The sequence below is a fragment of the Pogona vitticeps genome, chromosome 2 (genome assembly GCF_051106095.1).
Source record: "Pogona vitticeps strain Pit_001003342236 chromosome 2, PviZW2.1, whole genome shotgun sequence".
Taxonomy (NCBI): Eukaryota; Metazoa; Chordata; class Lepidosauria; order Squamata; family Agamidae; genus Pogona; species Pogona vitticeps.
The window spans coordinates 111,882,195-111,905,829 of record NC_135784.1 but is presented as its reverse complement, the minus strand read 5'-3'; the positions used below and the strand labels follow the sequence as shown (position 1 = coordinate 111,905,829).

At 41.2% G+C, this 23,635-nt stretch overlaps 1 protein-coding gene across 2 annotated transcripts in view; it reads left to right on the top strand.

The window, feature by feature from the left end:
* STK10 (serine/threonine kinase 10) overlaps positions 1-23,635 on the top strand; it is a 91,291-nt gene that overhangs the window by 27,369 nt on the left and 40,287 nt on the right. For both annotated transcript variants that reach the window (XM_072990240.2, XM_072990242.2), the window contains exons 2-3: positions 10,199-10,363; positions 22,723-22,771. In XM_072990240.2, the coding sequence (XP_072846341.2) occupies positions 10,199-10,363; positions 22,723-22,771 (214 nt within the window). The remainder of the gene's footprint in view (positions 1-10,198; positions 10,364-22,722; positions 22,772-23,635) is intronic.

Genomic DNA, 23,635 nt, shown 5'->3' with positions numbered 1-23,635 from the left:
GATACAGTGGGGTCTTGACTTGAGAACTTAATCCGTATTGGAAGGCAGTTCTCAAGTCAAAAAGTCTGTAAGTCAAGTCTCCATTGACCTACAGGGCATTGAAAACCGATTAATCCTGTAACAGGCCGTTTTTGTTCCATTTTGGTTTTTTTCTGGTCTGTAAGTCAAATCTTAGTCTGCAAGTCAAACCTAAATTTTGCGGCCAGAGAAGTCTGTAACTCAAAAAGTCTGTAAGTCAAGTCGTCTGTAAGTCAAGGGTCCACTGTAATTGATAGAGAAGAGAGCCTGTGATGTCCTTGTTTTGTTTCATTCAGGGTGACCCCTAATGGGAGAAGGAGAGGGTAGAGCTTCCTATTCTTCTTTTGTGCATTAGCCGGGCTTGCTACAGTTAAAACTGATTTGCATGTTTATTAAACACATTTCATGTAATTGTGAGAAAATTGGTGCAGTGCAACTAAACCTAGGCTGATCAGTAGTCATAGTGAAAGTGCATTCTGCATGGCTCCATGTCTTGTGATTTGGGGTCGTGTCACTTCATTACTTCTGCTTAGATTTTTCTCCCTTTGGAAATGAGCATACTGTATCTGAAAGCTCATGCATGAGCTTGGTGAAGGTGTTACCTGTCAATTGGGAAAGACCATATGGCATAATGACTGGAATAAAGGACTGAGACTTAGGAAATCCAGGTTCCATATTGAGCAGTGACCTTGACCAGTCCCCCTCTCTCAGCCTGACCCACCTCAAAGAGTTATTTTGAATATAAAGTCAGGAAGAGGGAAAACTTGCGTAGTCCCTTGAGATTATAGAGGGGAAAGAGGAGTGTAAATGTAAGCAATGAATAACACACCTTTTCAATCTCCGGATGTTTCTTTTAATTGAAGTGTCTTCAGTTTTTTGTTTGTTTGTTTCTTGGCAGAATGTGTAATTTGTATGTGTGAGGGTGATTCTGCATCCTAGGAAACAATCTTCTTTTTTTAATTGACCTACTCACACCCAGCTCTCTTGGGGCCAAAGAGTAAAAGATGTGGTGATTCAGAACTGGAGGGTGGGGTGGTGGAGGAAAATGTGTTGACCATGAACCTGGGATCTTGTGCAATCTCCTTTTGGTACTTCTGCATTTTTCAAAACCCCTTTTTTGTTTTACTGGAATCAGAACAAACCTCTGACCCTTGGGCAATCTGGAGGCGGCAGCTCAGGGGTAAATTACAGTTCTTCCTTTCTCCTCCCCTCCACTAATGGATGGTTTCTCTTCCTTATTTTCACGATGATTGGTGAACATCAGGATTGTCATCTCATAAACACAGTTTCCGGCTATTATGTTGGTGCATAATAACAAGCAAATTAGGGCAACTGTTCTGAGTAGGGCTGATGGGAGTTAGTGACCCGGCGTATTGGGGAGACCTGATGGGGATGGGTTTCCTCTGGATGGTTAGATTCCATAGCATTATTTGGAGTTCACTGGGTGTCTTTTATAGGTTCACTGGTTTTGTTTTCTGGCCATGTTTCTTCCAGAAACCACCAGTGTTTTTGACATCTGGGTATTTACCTGCTTGAGTTCTCAGTATAATTTTAAGACTTTGAACTTCAGTTCAAGGAGGGGAGCCCTCTAATCTTTGTAAGAATTGGTGTTAAACTTTTAATGGAAACTCAGTATCTGAAGGTAGAGATGAGGATCTAGAAGAGGAAACTACTTAAATGTTCAGTCTGAATGTCAGCGTTTTTTGTGGCTGGCTGTTCACAATAGACATGAAGCAAAGAATGGTTTTCTGAATAAAGCACTCCTTTATTTTTAACAGCATGTGGAGGATAGTGTACAGTCTATTAAAATGTCTGCCAGACAATACTACCCTTGTAAAAATTTTGTGGGAATTCAAGTTAGCCAAATTGCCACTAGCAAGAGTTTAAACACAGTGGCTATCCCCTTCATAATCTTTCAGGCAAATATTGCCTTCGTTTAATGGAGGAAAAAAAAAACCAAAACCAAACTAGAGAACTTAAAAACCAAAACTAGAAAGCCTTAAGATAGCAAACCATTTAAAAAGCAATGCATAGATAAATAGCACTTGAAACGGCCATGAACATAATAATTTATTTAGCAAGAACTTCTGCTGTGTGGGAACTAGTCATTTAAATATCTGTGACAGGTTGCAATTAATCAGTTGTTGTTGATTATCTTATATATTTTGTAATGTTGGGGTGCTGGCACAAACCTTGCTTTATCTTTTTTCCCTGTCAAACTGCTCAGTAAGCTGAAAAGACACTATCTTCAAACCATGTCTAATTATTTTAACTTTTATTATCCTTGCTCATTGAGTGTCTATCTTCAGGTTAAGCCTGGAGCACACCTTCTATATCATTTCTACATTAAAAGTCTGTGAGGGTTGTTTTTTTTGGTTCATAACTTAAAATGGCTGGTGTTCCATATCTATTGCACTGGCTTTTGCCTTCAGTTGAATGAATATTGTTTGCTTGCCTGCCTCAAACAGAGCCCAAAGAAGCCAGCCTTAGGTGCAGCTGTCCTGTCATAGAAGGTGGAATTGGCTCTGGATCATTCCAAACATTCATAATTCCTCTTGATATCTGCATGTATTGACAAAGGAAGCAAGATGGTACTCAAGGGGCCAGCTCACAGAAGATTGAACTCATCTTGGAAGAAATAGCTGCATCGTTTGTCACAAAACCTGCCAAGAGAGTCCTTTCTCTTAATTGCTCTAATATCATATAACAAGATCTTACTAGAACAAATGGCAGGTTTCTAGGTAGGGTTAAATATTGGCAGGGCCTGAAAACAGAGTTTAGGAAATCTTTGCATTTGTTCACATTAACCTCTGAATAGATCCTGGCATTGGGAGTCTGGTCACCCAGTGCCAGAGGTGGAAGAGGTTTTGCCTTCATCATAACAATGTTCCTAATGATGGTGACTTGTTGTTTCTGGCCAGGATCCCATTGTTGCACCTAACTGCAGCTACTTGGCAAGGTGCCGGGGTGCATCTCTGCTGGCATGTGATCAGACATGTGACTGAAATATGCCCTAGCAACTCATCAGCCAACCACCATGAGCTGTGACAAGTTACACAAGTGTTACACTTACATCAGTAGGATTTTGGCCAAAATAGTTTACTTATTCTGTGTAAGAAAAAATAAATGGGAGCATCTGAGGACACACTAAACATGTTGCCTGTCTTGGATAGCTTCAACAATTAAATGTCATGCCTGCTTCCATTTTGGAAAGTGGCATTCTAGTTTTTGGTCACACTGGCTTGTACGATATTGGTAGGAGGACAACTGCACTTGAGTGAAGATTATTTATTCAATGGTCAAGTATCAGCTGCATCATCTGTCACAAAACATACCACCAGAATATCGCACAGAGCATAAAGAACAATAAATGCCTTTCCCCTGATATCTGACAAAGTATAAAACAATAAATTCCTTTTTCCTAGTTAGAGATTCTCTTTCTCTGTCTTTCTCTGTCGACTTCCTTCAGTTATGTTTTGAGCGGTTGTAATGAAAGCCTCTAAAGCAGTACCTCTGCCATCTTCTTCAGTGTCAGATTAAGCTAGGCCTCATCAGTATCAGAGAGAACCGTTTTCAAAGGTTAGCCATGTTAGTTTGTTGCAGCAAGAACAGCTAATGTTTTGTGGGACCTTAAAAACTAAATGAGTTTTATTTAGTGTCAGCTTTTCTGAACTGTATTCTTTTTTGTCAGATGCACCTTATGCTTTATGTATCTGAAGGAATTGGTTATTGTCTGTTAAAGCCAAATCAAACTTTGTAAACAAGAAGGTGCTGCAATTTTTAAAAATAGTTTTCAATGGAAGATGCACTTAATTCTCTGTGTGTGTGTGTGTGTGTGTGTGTGTGTGTGTGCGTGCGTGCGTGCGTGCGTGCGTGCGCATGAGAATCCCAAAACTATGCTTATCCATAATGTGGTACCCCTATTCAGTGGGTCCAGAGCACAGCAACCAGATGGCTAACTTGGGCTGGACTCGGGGATCACATAACTCCCGGTTACAGCAGCTCCACTGGCTGCCGATCTGTTTCTGTGCAGAATTCAAAGTGATGTTTCTAACCTATAAAGCCCTAAATGGTTTGGGGCTGAGCTATCTCAAGGATCTCATCTCCCTTTATGAGCCCACTCATGTGTTAAGATAATCAGGAGAGGCCTTTTTCTCAGTCCCGTCACTGTCACAAGTGCATTTAGTGGAACACGGGAGAAGGCCTTCTCTATTGCTATGCCCAGACTCTAGAAATCCCTCCCACAGGAGGCTAGGCTGGTCCCCTCTTTGCTGTTTTTCTGCAAACAGGTGAAGACTTTCCCTCAGTGAATGCATGCCAGGTGGGGTTTTACAAATGTGTTGTTCTACCTTATTGCATTGAACATATTTTGGTGTTCCTTACGTTTTTTGGGTAATGTATTAATTGACCCTTTTAGCATTTTATACTCATTGTTCCTAACTTAAATACTTTCTTTTGATAGTCGTAAGCCACCTTGGGTCCTTTTTAAGGAGAAGGGTGGGTTAAAAATATTTTGAATAAATATATATTGCAAGGGCCCTCCTTCCTTTCCTGGCACCTAAGCACCCTTATTTTGTTCCGGATTTGGTTTGCCTTTTTTGTTTCCCTATATGCATGATTATGAGCTGTCTTTGAAGTAAGTGGGTATATGGGCACATATGTGTGTTTAATGTCATGGGCACTTATTTGATAATGTTTGTGATGAGATGGGTGAAAAGTGACCCAGCTTTGCCCAAACTGACCTATGCCATTCTGGTGCATCCCCACTTTGGCATCAAGGTTTAAATTTTACTTTCCCTTTTGTCAGTGGCATTCATTTTGTGAAAGGTTTCCATTTTTGAAAGGAGCAAATATTATATTTCACAACTGTTCAAAGCATATGACTGTCTTCCTCCAGCAATAGTAGTCCTTGCTCATCCTTCCCCTTTTTGAAAAACAGATATGGCTGCTGGCACTGGGCTGTAGCTGACAGACATTTTGCATTGGGAAAAAGAGCTGGGGAGGGAATGCAATTTGATTGGCTGGGTAGGTGGCCACTACTAATACAATGTTTGATTGGCTCAGATGTTTTATTTGTTTACACTAGGCGTGGCAGGAAGTTATGGATGCCTCAGCCTTGGGCATGAGGGATAGCATTTTCTTTTGAAACCAGAGTGGCTTTCCAAAGGTCATATATGGGGCAAATCCAAGAGTTCAGTGTTACTCCCTTAAGGATGAACAAATTCCCTGATTACTGATTTTCCCCTTGCACTGGCCTTCCTTGGTGAGGCTTTTTTGTTTTGTTTTTTGGCTCCAAGTACCTAGTGTTAGGTACCAAGAGGTCATGGGGATGCGGTGCGCGGGGGAGTATTTCTGTCATCCAACAAAGTAGCTCAGGGTTCTAAATATATGTTTGTTTTCTCGAGTCATTGTTTCACTTCCTGTGAAATGGGAACAGCAAAGCTGCTCCAGCTACTGGCTCAGAAAGCTGGCTGCTTCCATGCTGGTTTCCGGTGAAGCGTGCTTTTGTAACTTCCTCTCCTTGTGTCAGATATATCATTGTGTCCCCTGCAAGCAGTCTGGGGGAGGGGACATGGGAATGGAAAAGGAGAATTTGGGCAAGGTGTGAATGGCTTTTTCCCTTGTTTTTCTTTCAGGGTTTTTTTGTGTCTTTGGAATCTGAATCACTGCATTATTTGAATGCTTGCTGGGAGTGCTTACAACAAAAGAGAAAAGCAGCCAAAAGAGCAGTAGCACCCATGCTGTAGATTAAAGTCAAGTGTGTGACTGTAGTTCTGAAGCTTTTCCTGTCGTACAAATGCAGGAAGATTATTTTTACTACCCATGAATTTAGCTCAAGTACCTGGGGGCTTTGCGTACATTTACATCCTTGGAAAGGCTCCAGATTTTGCGACTTGCAGGAAAGATACCTGTGCATAAGAGAGAGTTTGCATGTGAAAATTTGGAGGCAGTTGGTGGATGCAAAGTGAATAACAGTGGGGGAAGATCAGACCATCTATAAGCTTCTTGAGCTGAAAACAATATTGTCACATCCCAGTCCAACATCTTAATTGCTGAATCAAACTGACTTGTAGCTGTAGTGGCCAAATAAAACATGCAAGATCAACAAGCCAGGGTAAACTCGCCAGGCAAAATACCTTTAAAGAGAAACAGATACGAAAACTAAAGTGGCAAGGGAATGGAGTCTGCTTCTTGACTGTTGGTGATTTCTTTCTACCAAGGCAGTTTATGCTTCTTTTGGTAGTTTCTGAGATTATTTCAGTGCAACTGTAAGTCTACATGTGGGTGACTTCCAGCAAGCTACATCAAAAAGAAATCTTTTTCTAGCGGTGTTCCTCTTAGAAACAAGCTCTGTAAACCACTGTGGAAGGAAAGGCAGAGCTCACGCAAGGGGGCTCCTAGTTCCTTGTAAGTGAAACTCTGTTAATAACCGTTCGTGGAAGAATGTCAGCGGAGGGTGGCTGGGTAGCAGCTGCACTTCCTTTTAGCGATTTGTGGTGCACTGCCCCACCCTCAGCCGCCGCCTTCAGGCTCCCTCCGTGGGCTGTTAATGTATGGCTGTTATTTTTATGCTATATGTGAATAACAAATTCATTCTCTCAGTCTGGGTCCTTATGTAGACAAAATGTTACGTGTTTGTAGACTCTAGTTCAGAAATCCCACCCACACCATAAAATAACTGTCCCAAACTCTGGGTGAAACTAGGGTCAGGAAAATATAACATCTTTAGAACTGAACTAAATTCTTAACGAGGCAGCTCCCATCCCCACCAGCCCAATAAGGAACAAACTTGTTCAGTGGGCACAGAATGCTGGCAGAGTGTGAAATACAGGAAGGAGGAAGGTCAAGAGCAGTGGAAATAGAAATAGCCTGCAGGATTGTATGGCTACCTGGCTAACATTCAGAATCCTGACCAGCCAGTCTGCGCTCACATGTACACTCCTTGATAGTTCTAAGAGAGAAATGGGGAAACTTACCTTCTTGACTACTGCAGCTTCGCTTTGGGTATTCTGGGACTTGCAGTTCAAATAAGTAACCTTCCACATCTCTGACCTAGACCTTGGTTTTGTAAAAAGTCTGGTAATGACACAGTTACCTGCTGGAACTCTTCTCTGTTTATTGTCTACCATATTTTGTATCCCAGATAGAAGTAACGAGCATCTGATAGTTAACTTGGAAGGTAACAAAATATTATTGACCTTTTTATAAAACTTATCAGAAATGACAGCGTACTTTGATAAGCGCAGTAAAACCACTCTTTAAATTTCTCACATACCTTGAAAACCGTGAGGGTCACAGTAAACTGGATGCGATTTGACAACCCATGAGAAACGAAACCATTTGTAAATCTTTCTACATCCCGCCTTTCAGGCTTGGTTTCAGAAAATGAGACAGAAACAGCTTTCTTAATCCCGCTTAGGTTCAAAATGGGCTGGAACCTGTTACTGATGCCATTGTCCTCTGTAACATGTTTACTTCCCATGTTTCTTGTTCTATCCCTTGTCCTTTTCGTTAATATTGTCCAACTGACAAGCTATTCTAAAGTAGCTGTTCCATTCCTAAGTAGTTTTCTTTACACACTGTAAATTAGATAATTGAAAAGTATATAAGTGGTATACGTAGATAAAAATCTTTATGTTGTGCAGTTCGTTAGGTTTGTAAGCAATGTACCCCCAACTTTTAGCTCCACTGGGCGGGGTGTCGCCTCCCGTACGTGTGCAACTTTGCTCCTGTGCTTATGCACAACTCCCCCCCCCGAGGAGGGTTCCATCGTGACTGGAACCTAACATGGTCGCTGCGTGGAGGGGGAAGACAGCTCCATGGGGGGAAGCAGAGGCATGCACATGTGCATGTGTGCCCAGCTTACAGGAAACCTTGCTTGTAAGTACAAGCTGTTTGCATATCTGATGTCAACTTTCTATTCCCCATCTGTATTAACTCTCCTTGAAAGGCAGGAGGGGGCAGGTAATGGTTGAAGTTTTAACCTAGGCTTTCTACAGAAGAGTAGGGAAGCAGCTGGTTCGAGGGGCAAAGTTAGGCACATACACAACCCACTGTTACCTTTTCCCTACTGCTCATTTCTGTTTCCTCCTTGGTGCTATTTTGCGGAAGCAACATCAACTGGGACACCTGTTTCAGGTGGACAGTGGATTATTCTCATCCTTGCTGTTGTCCCAACTTACAACCCAGAAAAAATGGGTGTACATTTTGGTCCTGTCCATCTTGGGTGGCAGCCTGTGATCAGTTCTCAGATCCTTTGTGGTGCTTTATGTGAAATTCTTGTTATTACAGGGGCGGGGGGGGGCGTTTTTCTCTGTAAGTTTTTCATAACATTTAAACTGGCATCAAAAAGTGCCTGTTTCCTCTAGAATAGATCATTTGGCCTAGAAGGGGCCGACAGGTGGCAAGAGTGGTAAGGAGGCAACCAATTTGCCATGTGACGGTTACTGGCTGGAGTTTTCCTGCGCCAGCTGTCCCTACCCTGGGGGGGGGGGGAAATACAACAAACGTAGAAGTTCTCCTGAAGATAAAATGAGGCTGTTGTGTGCCAAGTTTTACAGAGCAGGGTGGAGTGTTTCAAAGTGCTTCTCCTTACGTTTGCTAGTACCCCTTGCACTCGTCAACTGCTATGTAAGAAGATGGCAGAAGGAGAAGGAAAGAAGGAAGAATATGTGCTGTCTCTCCTTTTCTCCTGGAAAAGAACAAGTTAGCGGAAATATATGCACACTCAGCCTTTGTCTCCAAAGCACTATCCATCCTGACTGTGCTGGCTTTTGGAGTGTGCAATAGCAGCTGTGGTTGATTCAAGTGCACCTTGAGTGTTTACACTGGGAATAGATCTCTTTATAAACTCTCTGCACAAAAATTCTGAAAAGAAACCTAAAAAGAGAAGGCAATAATGTTGATGAAAACAGGCCACCAGAGTTCTTCCCGGAGGCACGCCACACACATATATACACCCACCGCTTGTCACCTTATGTGAGTGCATGGTGCCATATGCTGTTTGAAGAGGCAATGAAGAAGCAAAGAGACAGGCTGAAATGCTGTACCCAGAGAGTTTACAGTGTACAGATCACTAGATAATGATCTGGAATGTATGGTATGGCGTCATATTTACATAGAGCGGTCAAGGTTACATCATAGGGCTTTTTCTAGTCTTAGCTTTCTAGCTTTGTGTTCATGTATGAATGTGCCTTTTTTCATCATGTGAAATCTTGTACTAAACATGCCAGTTCAAGTGTTTTCTCTCTATTTGGATTAACAGCATTAATCTAAGCAGTCTGAGATCTTTGTTTAAGGTCACTCTCTTGTTTGTGACTGTCTGAGCGTCGCTTAAGAAGGGCGAACAGGTGGGCAAATGAAGGGACCCCACATACAGTCTGCTGGGAATTCTGCTAATACGTAGCATGGGGGGTTGGAGAGTCTCAGTGGAGTCAAGGTCCATTTGTCAGATTTGCCAGTAGCCCATGGACCTCACTTCCAAGAGGGCTGAAGGGAGAGGGGTGTGGCTTAATGTATCATTGCCAATATCATTCATGAGGAGTTCTGTAAGGTTGTTACAGGAGATTTGTATTAAATTTAAAACTGTGTATAATGTTAAAATGGCTTTGTTAACTGGAAAATGCAGCCTATAGAATCCCCCCCCTTTTGGAGGAAGCATAGGGAGCCATGAGGTGCTGGGTATCTCTCAAAACATGACAAAATAAATCACTCACAGAGAGCACAGGAGGTCTTTTTAGAGCAAAAACAAATCCTACCCTCAAGGAGAGCCTGGGCTGTTCCTGACCTTCCCCAACATGGCACCTTTCAGATCTTATAGCTTGAAGCTCCCTTTATTCCCAGCCATCATGGTCAGCCATCATGCTGGGGATGTTGAAAGTTGTAATCCCACAACCTGGAGGGTGTTGGTAACATTCACCTTTGCTATGGCATTTGAACATTTTATAACACTACTGTATTTCGTTTTATTTTATAACACAAATGAGTACAGCATAGTGATCTTGAGTGAATCTTATCATGGCTGCATGCTTGGGGCACAACTATTACCTCTACTAAATAAATTATTTTGCTGGCTATAAAGGAACAGAACTCTGCACAATTATGCAACTATCATTCTGAAGAAGCTGTTTGCTTTGTTCTTTTTTTCGCCACTGATGATTCGTTTGCATTTATGTTACAGGCCAAAAACAAAGAGACAGGTGCTTTAGCTGCTGCCAAAGTCATTGAGACCAAGAATGAAGATGAACTGGAGGACTACATGGTGGAGATCGAAATCCTTGCAACTTGTGATCACCCCTACATTGTTAAGCTGCTAGGAGCCTTTTATTATGACAGCAAACTATGGGTAAGATTATTTTAATGTGGTATTTTAATTATTTCAGATCAAAATAGCCTCTCACAGAGTCAGATAGTTTGAGAATGAGGCACTGTTGAGCGTAGACAGACACCAGCTCAGTAGTATCCACCTGAAGCCCATTCTAGCTACTTACAAGTTTAGGCCTATTTATTGCATAGAGGGGTTTCCTACATGAATACACTATATATATTTACTTGTGATTCCTTTGACTATTGTTAAATCTTTCATAGACCTTTGAAAAAAAAACCTGATTTCCCCCCAGTTTTGTTCCAGAGACTCCTTGTTTATTTAGAGTGAAAGATCTTTTTACTATTCTTGCTGCAAAATTTATTATCTTAACATTTCTCATTTGCTATGTCTGCTGTATTATTATACCATACTAAAATGAAGCTTTGTTTTGAAAATTAATTCAGCAAAATTTCTTCTTGTGCAACATTCTGCATTTCATGGTGGCTGACCTTTTTTGGATGTCTTGTGATGTGTGTCATTTTGGAGGCTGAGAATTTTTGTCTGCTCATCAGTAATCAGTTTGAGATGCAATCCTAAATCATACTCTGGCATTACTTTAACAAACAGCAACTGGCTCGGTCTCCTCACCCGCTCATTTTCTCTTGCATAGGAATTCCACTTCTTGCGTCAAACGTGCAGGAATTTACTGTTAATTCCAAACTGGTGTAACTCTAGTTTACTCTATGGCCTGCTGACAAGACTGGATTGTAAACCAATAGCAGAGATCCTGTTGGTTGGCTTAGTAAATTGATCTAGAGGAGCCCTACTGAATCAGTGGGCATTTGGTGAGTGAACTCCAGTGTAGGTTCCATTGATTCAAAAGGATTATAGTTGTGACTTCCTACACTAAATAAAAGGATTTCAGCCAGTGCCTGATCCAAGACGTAGTTTAAAGCAGCATTCTCCAATGTGGTGTTTCCACATGTTTTTGTTCTATAGCTTCCATCATCAGTGACCAGTAGCCATGTTGTCTGGGGCTGGTAGGCCAAAACATCTGGAGGAAATGACTTAAACAAATCAGACTTTTCCCCAGGTGAGATATGATGATAAATTCTAATTGATTTTAAATGGGAAGGATGTGTGTCTTGTATCTGTTGTGAAAGAGGAGAGAGATGTACATGAGCCCCAAGATTCATCTGAAAATATTCATATAGGAATAGGCTGAGCAATGCTGTGGCATCTGCAACAGACCAGTAACATTTAATCAGTTTTTCTCTACTTTGTCAAAATATATTCAGACCTATTAAAACATGTCTCGTGTACTCATTTTTACTTGAGTAAAACTAAAGTAAAACTATTCTGTGTACTAATTTTTACTTGAGTATTACTAATTACTAATTACTAAGACTAATATTACAAAGCTTAAGCTTGAAAATATTTTCATCATTCTAGAACTGGAGACAAATTACCAGGACATTGGGTGTCTAAATCTGCCTTGTATCAGAGGGCCATCACATGTTTAACTTCTTGCTCCACAACTGAGTACTATATATTGTAATAATAATAATGTAAAAATGCAGGTCTTCATGGTGTTGCTAGACTTTTGCTGGGAATAAAGTTCACTTCAAAGCCGTAGGATTGATGTGAGTATAGCACTATTCAGGCGTGCACTAAAAGGATTAATCCGAATCCATGAACAGAGGGAAACTAACATAAACCTTCTGTCATAGTTGTCAAGTGTGAAGAGATAAATTTGTAGAAGAGAGGAGTCTCTACATGTGAAACACGATCTCCACGAGACAGGGAACTCTGGTCTGCCAAACACAGATTGAAGCAAAGTCATGTTAGAATAAAGAGACAGTCTTTTCTTCTTTAATGATATTTTTATTACCTAGTTTGGCCATCAGATGTGAAAGACTATCTCTGTCCCATCTCTTGAACCCTGACATGATTTCAGCATAATTAATGATTGGCTATCTCTAGGATTCTCTCTAATGTACAGTTTGGCCTTCAGGCTATTTGTGTTCAAGTTCATTTTCAGCATATGGTGGATCAGAATATGAGCACAATTGGGAGGACTAGAAAGAAAGGCAGGACTTGCAGATTTGCTTTGCTGGGAATTGGATGGTGTTTCTTGCATGAAGAAGTTTGCACTGACCATTAGAAACAAAAAGTGGATTTGTTTCTTCCGGTGTCTTTATTAAGTGGCTGGTAGAATATTGCTGTGGAAAGGTACTGCTTCATGCTTCACATTTTTCCTGCATAGGTCTATGAAGAAAGCATTTCCTGCTGAATGTGTCCCTCTGGAAAACAGTAGATGTTGCAGTATTTAACCATATTTCACATTCCTTCCTCCCCCTTGCCTAAACCTCTCTGGGAAGAGTGTCAGACATGGAGGTAGGCAGTATCTGGTGCCCTTTTGGAGATGAACTGCCCATCAGTCACTCAGAGCCCGGTCAAGTCAGGACGGTTTTCCTTGTGTTGGCTGAGTAGGTCTGGTAAATGATAAGCAACCCTGCATGTTTTGGAGAGCCCTTTGAACTTACCTTTTGGACTACATAGGCTGGAATAGTGAAGTGTTCTCTAATATGTTGATTTACCAGACAAGCAGAGGCAAATTTTGGATGCTGTATTTCAAACATTGCCTTGCAATCTGTTTTGTAGCTTTTCTCCCAGCTCGTGGTTGAGTAGCTTAACTGCAATGGAGAGCTTTGTCTCTGACTCTTCCTTTTTGGCATATGGGTTTGGGGTACAATGGGTATTTGAACTTGAATTGTAGAACTGTGCCCTGGGTGTTGTGTTCTTAATTGTAGAACTGTGTTCTGTCCAGATTTGGCCCTGGTATCTTAACGTTCTGTATCTTAACATCTGTCTTCTTACAAGTCAGACAGATAACTAGGACTCCACAATGCCTAATTAAATCCAAAAGGCCTTGTATGGTTTGACTCGGATACCCAGTTTGTGAGATCCAATGCAGCTTCTTTTCAAGAATAATTCAGTATTGTTATCAATGTATAAGCCACTTTTCTCTTTTCCATAGCCAACTGCTTTGTTATAATTGCCTCTTTCGATATGAGAGTTATTTTTAAGGCATTAGCCAAAATCCTGTTGTGTAGCAGAAGGGAAGTGCTATAACTTGCAGAGGCAAATTGCCATTAATTAATGTTCCCCACTTGAATTCCTCATTGCCAATAGGGCAGCTTGGCATGGAGGCAAGAGTCCAAGCAGGGCTGTTAGTTAGCTATTGTTTATGCCATTTTCTTTCCACCGGTGTCCCTATGTCATAGAATTGTGGTCATTGTTTGCAGTAGGGTGGGATCAACCATAGATGAAGTTTGGCTTATTACATTTTTGGCAGCCAGGGGCTTGGTATAAGAACCTGTCTCCAGATACGTAGCATGGCCATTTAATAGAACCACAGGAGGTTGTTGCCTGTATCTCTACTTGCAAAGATAGCAGAGAGACTTGAGCAATTGTTTTCAGAGCTGGCGTTGGTAAAGTGCAGCCCCAAGGTTGTGTGCAGCTGCTGAGGCAGTTTTAATGCCCCAAAGCGCTATCTTGAGCCCACTTTTCCAATTAAAAAAAGGCAAATAGCTTCTTCTGTAACACTCTAGGAACTGTGATTCACCTTTTAAATAGATTGCAGATCCTCCCCACCACCAATATAAAATTTCCGCCCAAAATTGCAGGTAAATTTCAAGCCACTTTGGTTTCTTTTCTTTTTCTTCCTCTCCCTCCCCCTCCCCCTCTCTCTTTTTAATTTTTGATGGCTTGTGTGCCCCCCACCCCACCCCGAGGTCTTCAGGGGCATAAGATTGTCTGCCGTGAGCTTCCAAAGTTACCCTCCCTTGGTTTAGAGCAATGGTGGGAAATAGCATTATCCTCCAGATGTTCTTGGATTATAATTCCTTCCAACAAGAATGACAGTAGTTGCTGTCTCAGGAAGGCCACACTTTATATTTGTTGTAGCAGATGAGGTATTTCACAAGCATGGTGATGTTTTTCTGTATGTTAAATACTGACTCCAGGACTAGAGGAATGGTGTGGGGGGCTGTTGTTGCAACATCCTGAATTTACAACAAACAAACTAAAAAAACTTAAAGGAGAAAATGGTTCTTGTCAAATTGGAATTTGAGTGTGTTTAAAATCATTTATACCCCTCCTCTAAAGAACAAGAATATGCAGATTGTGGAAGGAATTGTTCATGTTCACATAGGAATGAGGGAAAAGTGTTCGGGTAGAAATTAGTCATTCATTGCTTTGGGGGAGACATTTTTTTAAGCAGTAGTGGGATACTGGGAAAAGGAGATGATTCACTAACTGACCGCTCTTCACCCCTAGCTGCCTACCTCCTTAATTCTAAACACATTTTTCTTGAATGGAAGGCCTCTTTGTTCAGACATGTGCTATCACCGTTCTGTATGTACTGAAAATCTTAAGGATTAGTTTTTTTGTTTAAGTAACTGACATGCTGATCCTATGCATAAAAAACTGGCTCAAAAAAGGATGTAGAGCAGGTAACATCTTGCCCATTCACTTTTTCATTCATTTTGGGGTTGTCTCAGTCCAGATGCGAGGACTATTATGCATATTGGTTTCCGTGTTTTATGTAACATGCTGGCGGTTGGGTGGTTTTGCTCAGTTCTGAAATGGTGACTGCCTGTGTCTTACTCCCACTCACAAGCTGTTGCAATCTTCAGTTGACCTAGCCTCTCTTTCAGGCCATCTTTCTGCTTTGTGCACATCCTTAATGCCAAACTTTAAAGAGACATGTTAACAGTGCATTCTAACGTGCACAAGGCTTTATCTTCTTATCCCAAGCTTTAGTGGATGCCAGAAAAGCCACATTTTAATATATGTTAACAGAAGGTTCAGTTACTGTTTCTTGTTCATTCAAACTGTCAATGGAAATGGAAAGTGCATTGACTGAGTGAGCTGTTTTCTCATGGTTAGTAATGGTTCTGTGCAGTTTTCCCCAGTTCTTTGAAATCTGCATTTTAGATCTGTGTACATGTTTTCTCTGAGTTTCTTTGTGATCACTTACTGGATATTTCTTGAATTACTTCATATCGTTTTTTCACCTTTGTATCATTTTGGAAAAGAGCAGACTTGCTAATGTGTGAATGAGGCTTATGTGTATTTTGGCTTGATGTGTGTAGTGGCAAACCACTGCATGTATTGGTTTTAGGTGTGAGTTGCAAGACTATCAAGGAGAATTCTGTGTCCATTAAAATGCAGGAGCATGTCTGGTCCCCATATCCCCGAGTGTCGTTCATATAGGAAATAGTAGAATGTCCTTTAGATGCTAGAAAAAAGTCTGTGCTCCATTATATAATTAACATAATTGCTGAATTGCAGAATAAACTGAAGAATTCCAAGTGTGGTGTAGTGCAGAGGTCCTCAACCCCCAGTCCTCAGCCTGGTGCCGGTTCGTGGTCTGAGACGTCCTGCCCCCCCACGCACTCACCCCTGCACAGCTGATTTGCGCATGCGCACACCTGTGTGAGTGCTACACCACTGTTTACACATGAGCATGCCCACGTGAGCGCCGCAACACCATTTGCACATGCGCACGAGCGTGTGCCCCACGCACAAGCACCACATGCTTGTTTGTGCTCGTTTGTGCATGAGCGTGGGGGGGTGCCCCCCATTCCCCAGCCAGTCTGTGGGGTAAAAAAGGTTGGGGACCTCTGGTGTAGTGGACAGAGTGACAGACTAGAACTCTGGATAACAGGATTGAAATCCCCACTTAGCCATGGAAACATGGTTCTGACTTAACAGTACAAAACATGCAAACACACACAAAGAATCCAGCATTTTTTGGAACAGTTATTTCTGGTGACATATTTAAGGAACCATTCATGATGCTTAGCTTGCCAATCCCCATGATTCCATATTAATCTCTCTGCCCTAAACTCTTTTTTCTTATCCTCTCTCTCTGCACATTCAATTAACACATGGAGTGATGTAAGAATGTAGCTGCTCTTCATGTCCTTCCCAAACTCAGTATAACCACCAACCCCTACTTTAACCTACACATATTTCACAGAGCAAGTGAACCCTTATGTTGTACTAATTGTTTACAACTACATAGGCAGTCAAGACGTTTAGTCACAGCCAAGCACTGATTGCACAGGCAACTGCCATGTAACTATACACATAAGATGAAGATGTGCTCCCCTCCATGAATTGACTGAACACATAAAGTGGAACCAAACGTAGAGGGGTTTAACAGTCTCTTGTTCAGAAGTTCAGTTCCTATACAGTAGAATAAAGTTCTCACTCGCAGGGATAGAGTTCAGTGAGATTAATATATGTCTCAAATGTGCTTCTTTACCATGTTGCCACATCCCTTTCCTGCACTTGTCCAAACCCCAGTAGCACATAATAAAATTTATCAGATGCAAGCATACAAGCAAACAAAACAAAAAACAAGACAAAAACATTGTGCATTTTAAATGTTCTGTTTTAACGTGAACGTCTTGGATGAAGTCCACTCCCTTAGGCATTAAAGTGAGACTATAAGGCTGGTATATTTATACTGTACATAGTCCTATGACTAGGTAAGGATACAGCTAATGGACAAAGTGACAATATGTTAGTAGCAAAATAGGACTACCAAGCTGTGAATAATTTCATTTGGCTACAGGTGACAATAGCATTGTTGATACAAGTACTGTAGTAAACTATGAGAATCAATATGGGATAATTCCTTGTCAGTGTTTGGTCCATCTGACACCTGTCGTTTTGTAGCTTTTTTTCCCCTATGACAGTCATTTTCAGGTCTTTCAAAGAGTATAAAGGAAGACTGAAATATTCTGGAACAGGTTTCTGTGTATTGTCATTTCTGATTTATGCCCATTAATTCTCTTACATGGGGATTGTCCCATTTGTCCTATAGACCACTGTAACGTGGCTCAGCACTCTGATGTCACTGCCTACTCAGGCCTCTCAGAATGCCCACTACACCACTTCACACTCGCTGCCACCAATTACAATGACCATTTAAGAAGGACAAAGGTTTCCTTCAAAAACAAAATAGGTTTATTGAAATAACAAAATAAAATATGTAAATCACAAGTAGCTATAGTAATCACGTCAATCACTGTTTCTTATTTAATCAAACACAGACTTTCCCTCACTGACTACTCAGGCACACAGGCCTCTAAACAAGCTCTTTCTCTCTCACACACACCAGATCTGATCTCCCCCACACTCTTCACCCCCTTTTTTATTCCAGCTCCTCCCCCTTCAGTTCCACCCTCCGTCACCCCATTGGCTGATGATCCACTGCCCAGCCGTGACGGACAGGTAAGGTCAGGGCTGCCTGTTACAACCACTTTAGCAGAGGAATAAGTAAACAAGCCCCTGATGTTCTGGGTGACATTGTTAGGGGTTGTAATTGTGCTGCCAGAGTAGATGTGAGGACAAAGCTGATCATCTGGGTTGCTAGCAGGGTCTAGTTCCTATCTCTTTATCAGTGTCATGTTGTAGTCTGTTGTATGTCAACAGTCATGTGAAACTGGTAAGTTGTCTAGAATGGACTGTAGATCCTTTATGATGTGTGTGAGTGTTCTCAGTTGTGGACTGAGTGGTGTAGATTATCAGGGAACACCAGGTCTTTAGGTGGATCAGGTAGATGTGAACTTCTGTTAAAATTATGGATGAAAGACAACTAGGAGACCTATATTGAGCATAATTACTAAATACAGGATTCTGAAAATGACTTATTTTGCACTCTGAATACTGAAGGCATTCCTCCTTTCTGCAGTTTTATTATTAGTCTTCCCAACCATGATTTGGGTAACAGCTAGAATAAATATTTCATAACTGTACCCCCAAAAGTAATTTTGTTTACCTGGAGCATCTCTCCCCACTCTTTCTGCCTTCTGTAAAATGCACGGGGTTGATAGGTGGCTTTCCCAAATATTTTCCTATTAGGCTCTTCTGTTCAGGAAAAATGAGGCCTTATTCCTGAGTCCTCTCGTGAATAGTGTTCCTTGTTTTGTAAGGGAATAATGGCAGAATGGAAGCAATCTGTTTTGCCCAGAGTTAGTCATTTGAATTCCACCTACTGAATATTTGTATGCCAGACAATCTGTTGACATTTGATGCATTTTTTTCCACTGAGGATTGTTTTGTATTCTGTGAAGTCACCAGATATCTGCTATGGTTTTGTGAGATCACTGAGTGCCCAAAAAGTATGTGTGAGACTTTCGGTCTTGTTATTTGTATTTGGTTCATATGTATTCAGTGAGCAACATTTTTTAAAAAAATCCACCAATTGGCTTACCTGCCACAAGACCCCAAAATTAAAAGGGAAGATTGCTGCCTCAACAGGCACACCCCATGATGAGGAATGACGTTGGGCAGTGTCACAAAAAAGTTGCTTACAGCCGACCTCCAGGCACCACACTTTGACTTAGTCTTTGATATGATACTGCAGATACTGATTTAATTGTATGAGAGTTCACGTGTCCTATTCCAGTTGTTTTTTAATTCCAGAGTTTTGACTTGCATGGAACTCTGTGAGTAGAGGAGGCATTCTTGATTGCTTTTCATCTGAGCATATCAAAAACATAAAACACCTCTTCCTGACTTTTACTCAACCTTAAACCTGAGTTATTGAATATACCTTGACTGTAACAGGATAGGGCCCTCCGCTCAGAAAGAAGACTTTCCTCCTCTTGTTCAAGACGAAAAATGTCTTGGGGCAAGCCTGTGCGGAGCTGCCTTTGTTGACATTGGACTGTTTTGGAAGGAAAGGAGGCCTCTTAAGAATGTTTAAGAAGTTTTACTTCTTCATGTTCCAGACTTTCCATTAAATACTTCCTTCATGTGTCTCAGTGACTTGACTGCCTTCACATACTGCCTGATTTCATTGTAAAGATTTCTGGAGATATGCATGTATGATTTATATTTCCTTTACAGCACAAAACTTTACAATGGTGGTTTCTCCTGTCTGTTTGCTGCTGATCTAGTTAGGCCCATCGCCCAGGGCCTGGCCCGAGGACTAGAAGCTGATGTTCAGGATAGTCAGTTTTATTCAGTCTGTTTATAGTTCTCAAGAAAGGAGAGGAGGTCACAGTGAGGTGCATTTCATTTTCTCTAATGTTTTGGCTGTTGCATAGTCAAATTTGCACAAGATTCTATCACTGGGCCATTAATTTGTTCCACTTTCTTTTATAGGGATTAATGGTGTGTAAAACAGTGTTTTAAGAACATTGAGATAGTTTGTACAGAGAATTTGCTTGTGTAAGTTCTGGGACTTTTTCAGAGAGTTACAGGGAACACACCCAATAATATACAATTATCTGTCTTATGTCCACACACCCTACCTCTTGGTATTTTTCCCCCTGCAGGATTAATTGTTGAGTAAATTGCCCGCTTGTGAGCAGAGCAACCAAAGGTCATGAATTCTTCACATAGGAAGGGTGGTACCCAGCTTGCAACAGTAATCTTTGCTTTCTCAGCAGAGAAAGAGTTTAATTCCCCTTCAGTGAAAGGAGTGGAGATTGTGTTCAAAGATTTGAAAAGGCGAATTTTATCTTGCTTGTTGGAGGTTGCAAAGCTATTCTTAAAAAGATGTTTAACTTAAATATAATTAATTTAAGCATAATAATAAAGCAGTTCTATGGCTCACAACTTGAGTTTATATGTTCAAATTTCAAATAATGAGAATTTAAAAAAACAATTAGGAGGGATGGGGCAGCCTGTTGGCACCATTAATTTCAGCCACTCTGGCCAGTTCCTGTATAATTCATTACGGAGGTGAAAATGACTAGAAAAAGGAATAGAGCTGCTTCTGGTCTAGTCCCTTGTGCTTCCTAAAGTAAGCAGTGCTGTTGGGGAAGGCAGGGGGCAAATCCCATGAATTTGTGTGTATTATCTTTCTAGACTGATTAAAAAACTGCCTGGGTAATAAATAGGAAAGTGAAGAGAAAAGAGGAGTTATGTGGGGCTTGTCATTATAAACATAGCATCGATTGCAGTAGTATTAAGTTTGTAGGAGATTGGTACACCTTGAGGGGCCTACAACGTGACCTTGTTACAGAGATATTAATGGAGCTCTGTTCTGATTATGAGTTTTACTACATGTACTGTATAATGAAGAGTACTTTCTCCTCCCTGGAAAAATGGGTTGTGAATAGAGCACAGAAGAGAGCAAAGTGCAGCCCTGGCACCACATATGGCCACCCAGGGTCATCTCTGCCAAAGAAAAGTACTAATGGAAGCCTCCAGGAGTAGCGGCTTTGCAATAAAACAAAGTGCAGGCCCTCTACAATTCCAACCCCCACTTCCAAATGAAACCGGAAGCAGGCTTCCAGCAACATTTGATTTTGATAATTGCTATTTATTTTCAGGGCAGGTGCAGCCTTTGCTGGGTGTGGAAAATTGGCCCCTGAACTCTCTTGCCCACAGGGCACTTTGTCGGGCATAGTGACTTTTGATATTATCACAGTGAATTTTGTAACAATACATTTTAGCTGAGCCTCAGAAATGGATCACTGGCTGACTCTGATAAACAAACTGATGCTATTGATGAGGGTGCATCTTTTTCAAAGCAAAATGAAGCTTCTCCCAGCCATCTTAAAAGTGTTGCCATTATAGCAAGGAATATCTATTGATTAGACACTTCATAAGAAACCTAAAATAAATATTTGATGCACTTTGGGTTTTAAATCTTGAGATAAGTCTTGGTCATCCACAGCAACAAAAGCTATTTAAAGGGAGCCCATGGTAAAGAAAGGTTAAGAACCGCTGTTTTAGTATATGGCAAGCCAGACTTAACATGAAGCAGGAATGTTGGGACTTGGGAGCTCAGTTGCCTCTTTGGGGTTGAATTTGGAAAGGGGGGCATGTCTGGCAGGAGCTAGAAATAATATCTCCTTAGAAAATATGTATCTGACAGAGAGAGGGAAAGAGAGATGAATATAGGCAGTAAGGTGGAAATCCTTGATTTGTTTCCCAAGTTTAGATTCGAGATTAACTGCTACTGAAGTCAGAAGTTTGTTTTTCACATTTTTGTTGTGGCAAAGGAAAGTTAATAAAATGCAGCCTGATTAGTAGTGACATGAAGGGTTAGCTTAAAGACTTGTTTCAAAGAATACTGTACTTGCGACAGGAACAGGAAGGCTGTTGTTTTCTTTTTAGTGAAGGGAAAAGGGAAATAACCAGTCCTGAGACCTGGCCATAGCTTTATTTATATGAAGTTGGGTGCTGTTTGCAGTTTGGAGAACAAAATCCAGGGATAATATCAGATTGTTGAGTTAACATAAATTGGAAAAAGGAGCCAGGGATGTTGAGAGAGTTATGATGCTTCTGAGCTGCTGTTTCCACATCATCTCTCAACTATGACAACTATCTCATCCTCTTGCCAAATTCAAGTTATCAGGAGCAGCCCTCGGTTGAAGCTTCAATCAAAATGCAAATTAATGCTTAAGTAGAGCATGAATCTTTAGGCTACTTCAGACAGGCCTCTAGGTATATTGGTGGTGTTCATTTTTGTTTGTACTGGGAGTGTAATGATCTCAAAGGATCTTTCTCATGTGCTGATGCCAAGAGTCTATGTTCCTGTGTTTTCTCTGTGAGAGGTTGTGAGAGATATTTTCAGATACAGGTTCTTCAAGAGATACAGGTGCCACCTAGAGTAAAATAATACCTATAAGGACTTACTTCTGGCAGGAATTCAAGAGATGCCACAGCCAAATTATCCTTCGTTTTAAGCATCCAGAGTAAGAGGGAATGAACAATAATAACCTACTTCGCAGTTCTGAGGCCCAAATCCTCTTACCCTAGTTATGTTGGGGCAACACAAGCAGTGTAACTTTTGGAGGCGAATTACCCCAAACTGAAAAATCACCATAGACATTATCAGTTGAATACTGAGTTACATGACCCAACATGGTAACTTATAATATCTACAGTGATTTCTTAAATTGGGGCAATTTGCCTGCAAAAGTTACACCATTTGCATAGCTACACAGGAGGCTATTGGTCTGAGTTTACTTAAAGTGCCTTCAAACTCAAAGGACCTTATGCAGCTGAACTACTGGCAATATTATTTCTGTTAGGAAAAGGTATAAATGGGATTTTTTAATTCATTCTCTTGCAGTCATTGGCTTGTGCGTATTATTTGTCTATTTATGTCTGTATTTAAAAAAGAGTGGGGATTCAGTATTCTTCCTTTTTGCAGCAGTACATGCATTGATTTTATTTTAATGTTTCAAGAGCAAAGTAAATTGGCTCAGTTGTTGCTGTTCTCTCTATGAGCATAGGAACCATAATTATTACGGTTCCTTCTAGCTACAGTCCAACCTCTGCCAGATAGTAGCTCAGTTGGAATAGAAGCTCTTGTTTGCCCATTTAAAATAGTCTCTCTTTTTCTTTTCGCATAGATAATGATCGAGTTCTGCCCTGGTGGAGCAGTAGATGCCACTATGTTAGGTAAGTGCTTCTCTGTAATAAAGAGACTCCTTTAAGCTATTCCCTGGTTCCTGTTGGAGGAACAAGGCGGCTTTTGAGCTCTGTTGACAGATAAATGAACAATGACCTCTGCCTGATGTAGGGTAAGGTCTGAATCCTATCATCCATCCCTGCAGGAAGTTGGGAGAACAAGTTTTCATAGTTATGCTCAAAGCCTGGCATCTAATAGCCTGAAGGTGACTGTGTGGACGTGGCATAGAGATTCAAGCAGATAGAAGTCATTCATAGAGGAGGAATTTTGCATTGCTTTACTTCTAACACAAGATGGCTGGTGAATATGTGGGTATTGCGCAGTCATCTCCCAGAACCTGCTGGCTTCATCCTGTGGTATGGAGGCTGGGGACACAGTATTAACAGCAGTGACTATCTCTGAAGAGCAAGGCTGTCTTGTGGTGATGGAATATGGCTTGAATTTGCTACGATTGATGGTTCAAGGTGAAAGGAAAGGTGACTGTGGCAGGGATTGCAGAGATGGAGCAGTCGTTTCCTGTTGGAGGAACAAGGGAGCTTTCCATTTCCTCAGGACTTTTGAGTTTCCAGTTTGATTGGCCACAACCATCTCCTGTTCCACAGATACTCTCCAGAACTGAGAATTTGGTTCTGGAGGAAGGGCTCAAGGTGGAACCCATCACTCTTTCCATGTCCCAAATGTTTGGCACTTTACTCAAGGCAGCAGGTGGTAAAGTTACACCCTGTACAAGGAGGCATTGCATAAAAACCACAACTCCTAACTCCCCAGCGTGTGTGTGTCTTCTGAAAAAGAGGAAGGAGTCATATTAAGAACATGATTAGTCATTCAAAAAGATTGATTGTCATTGTAGGGAA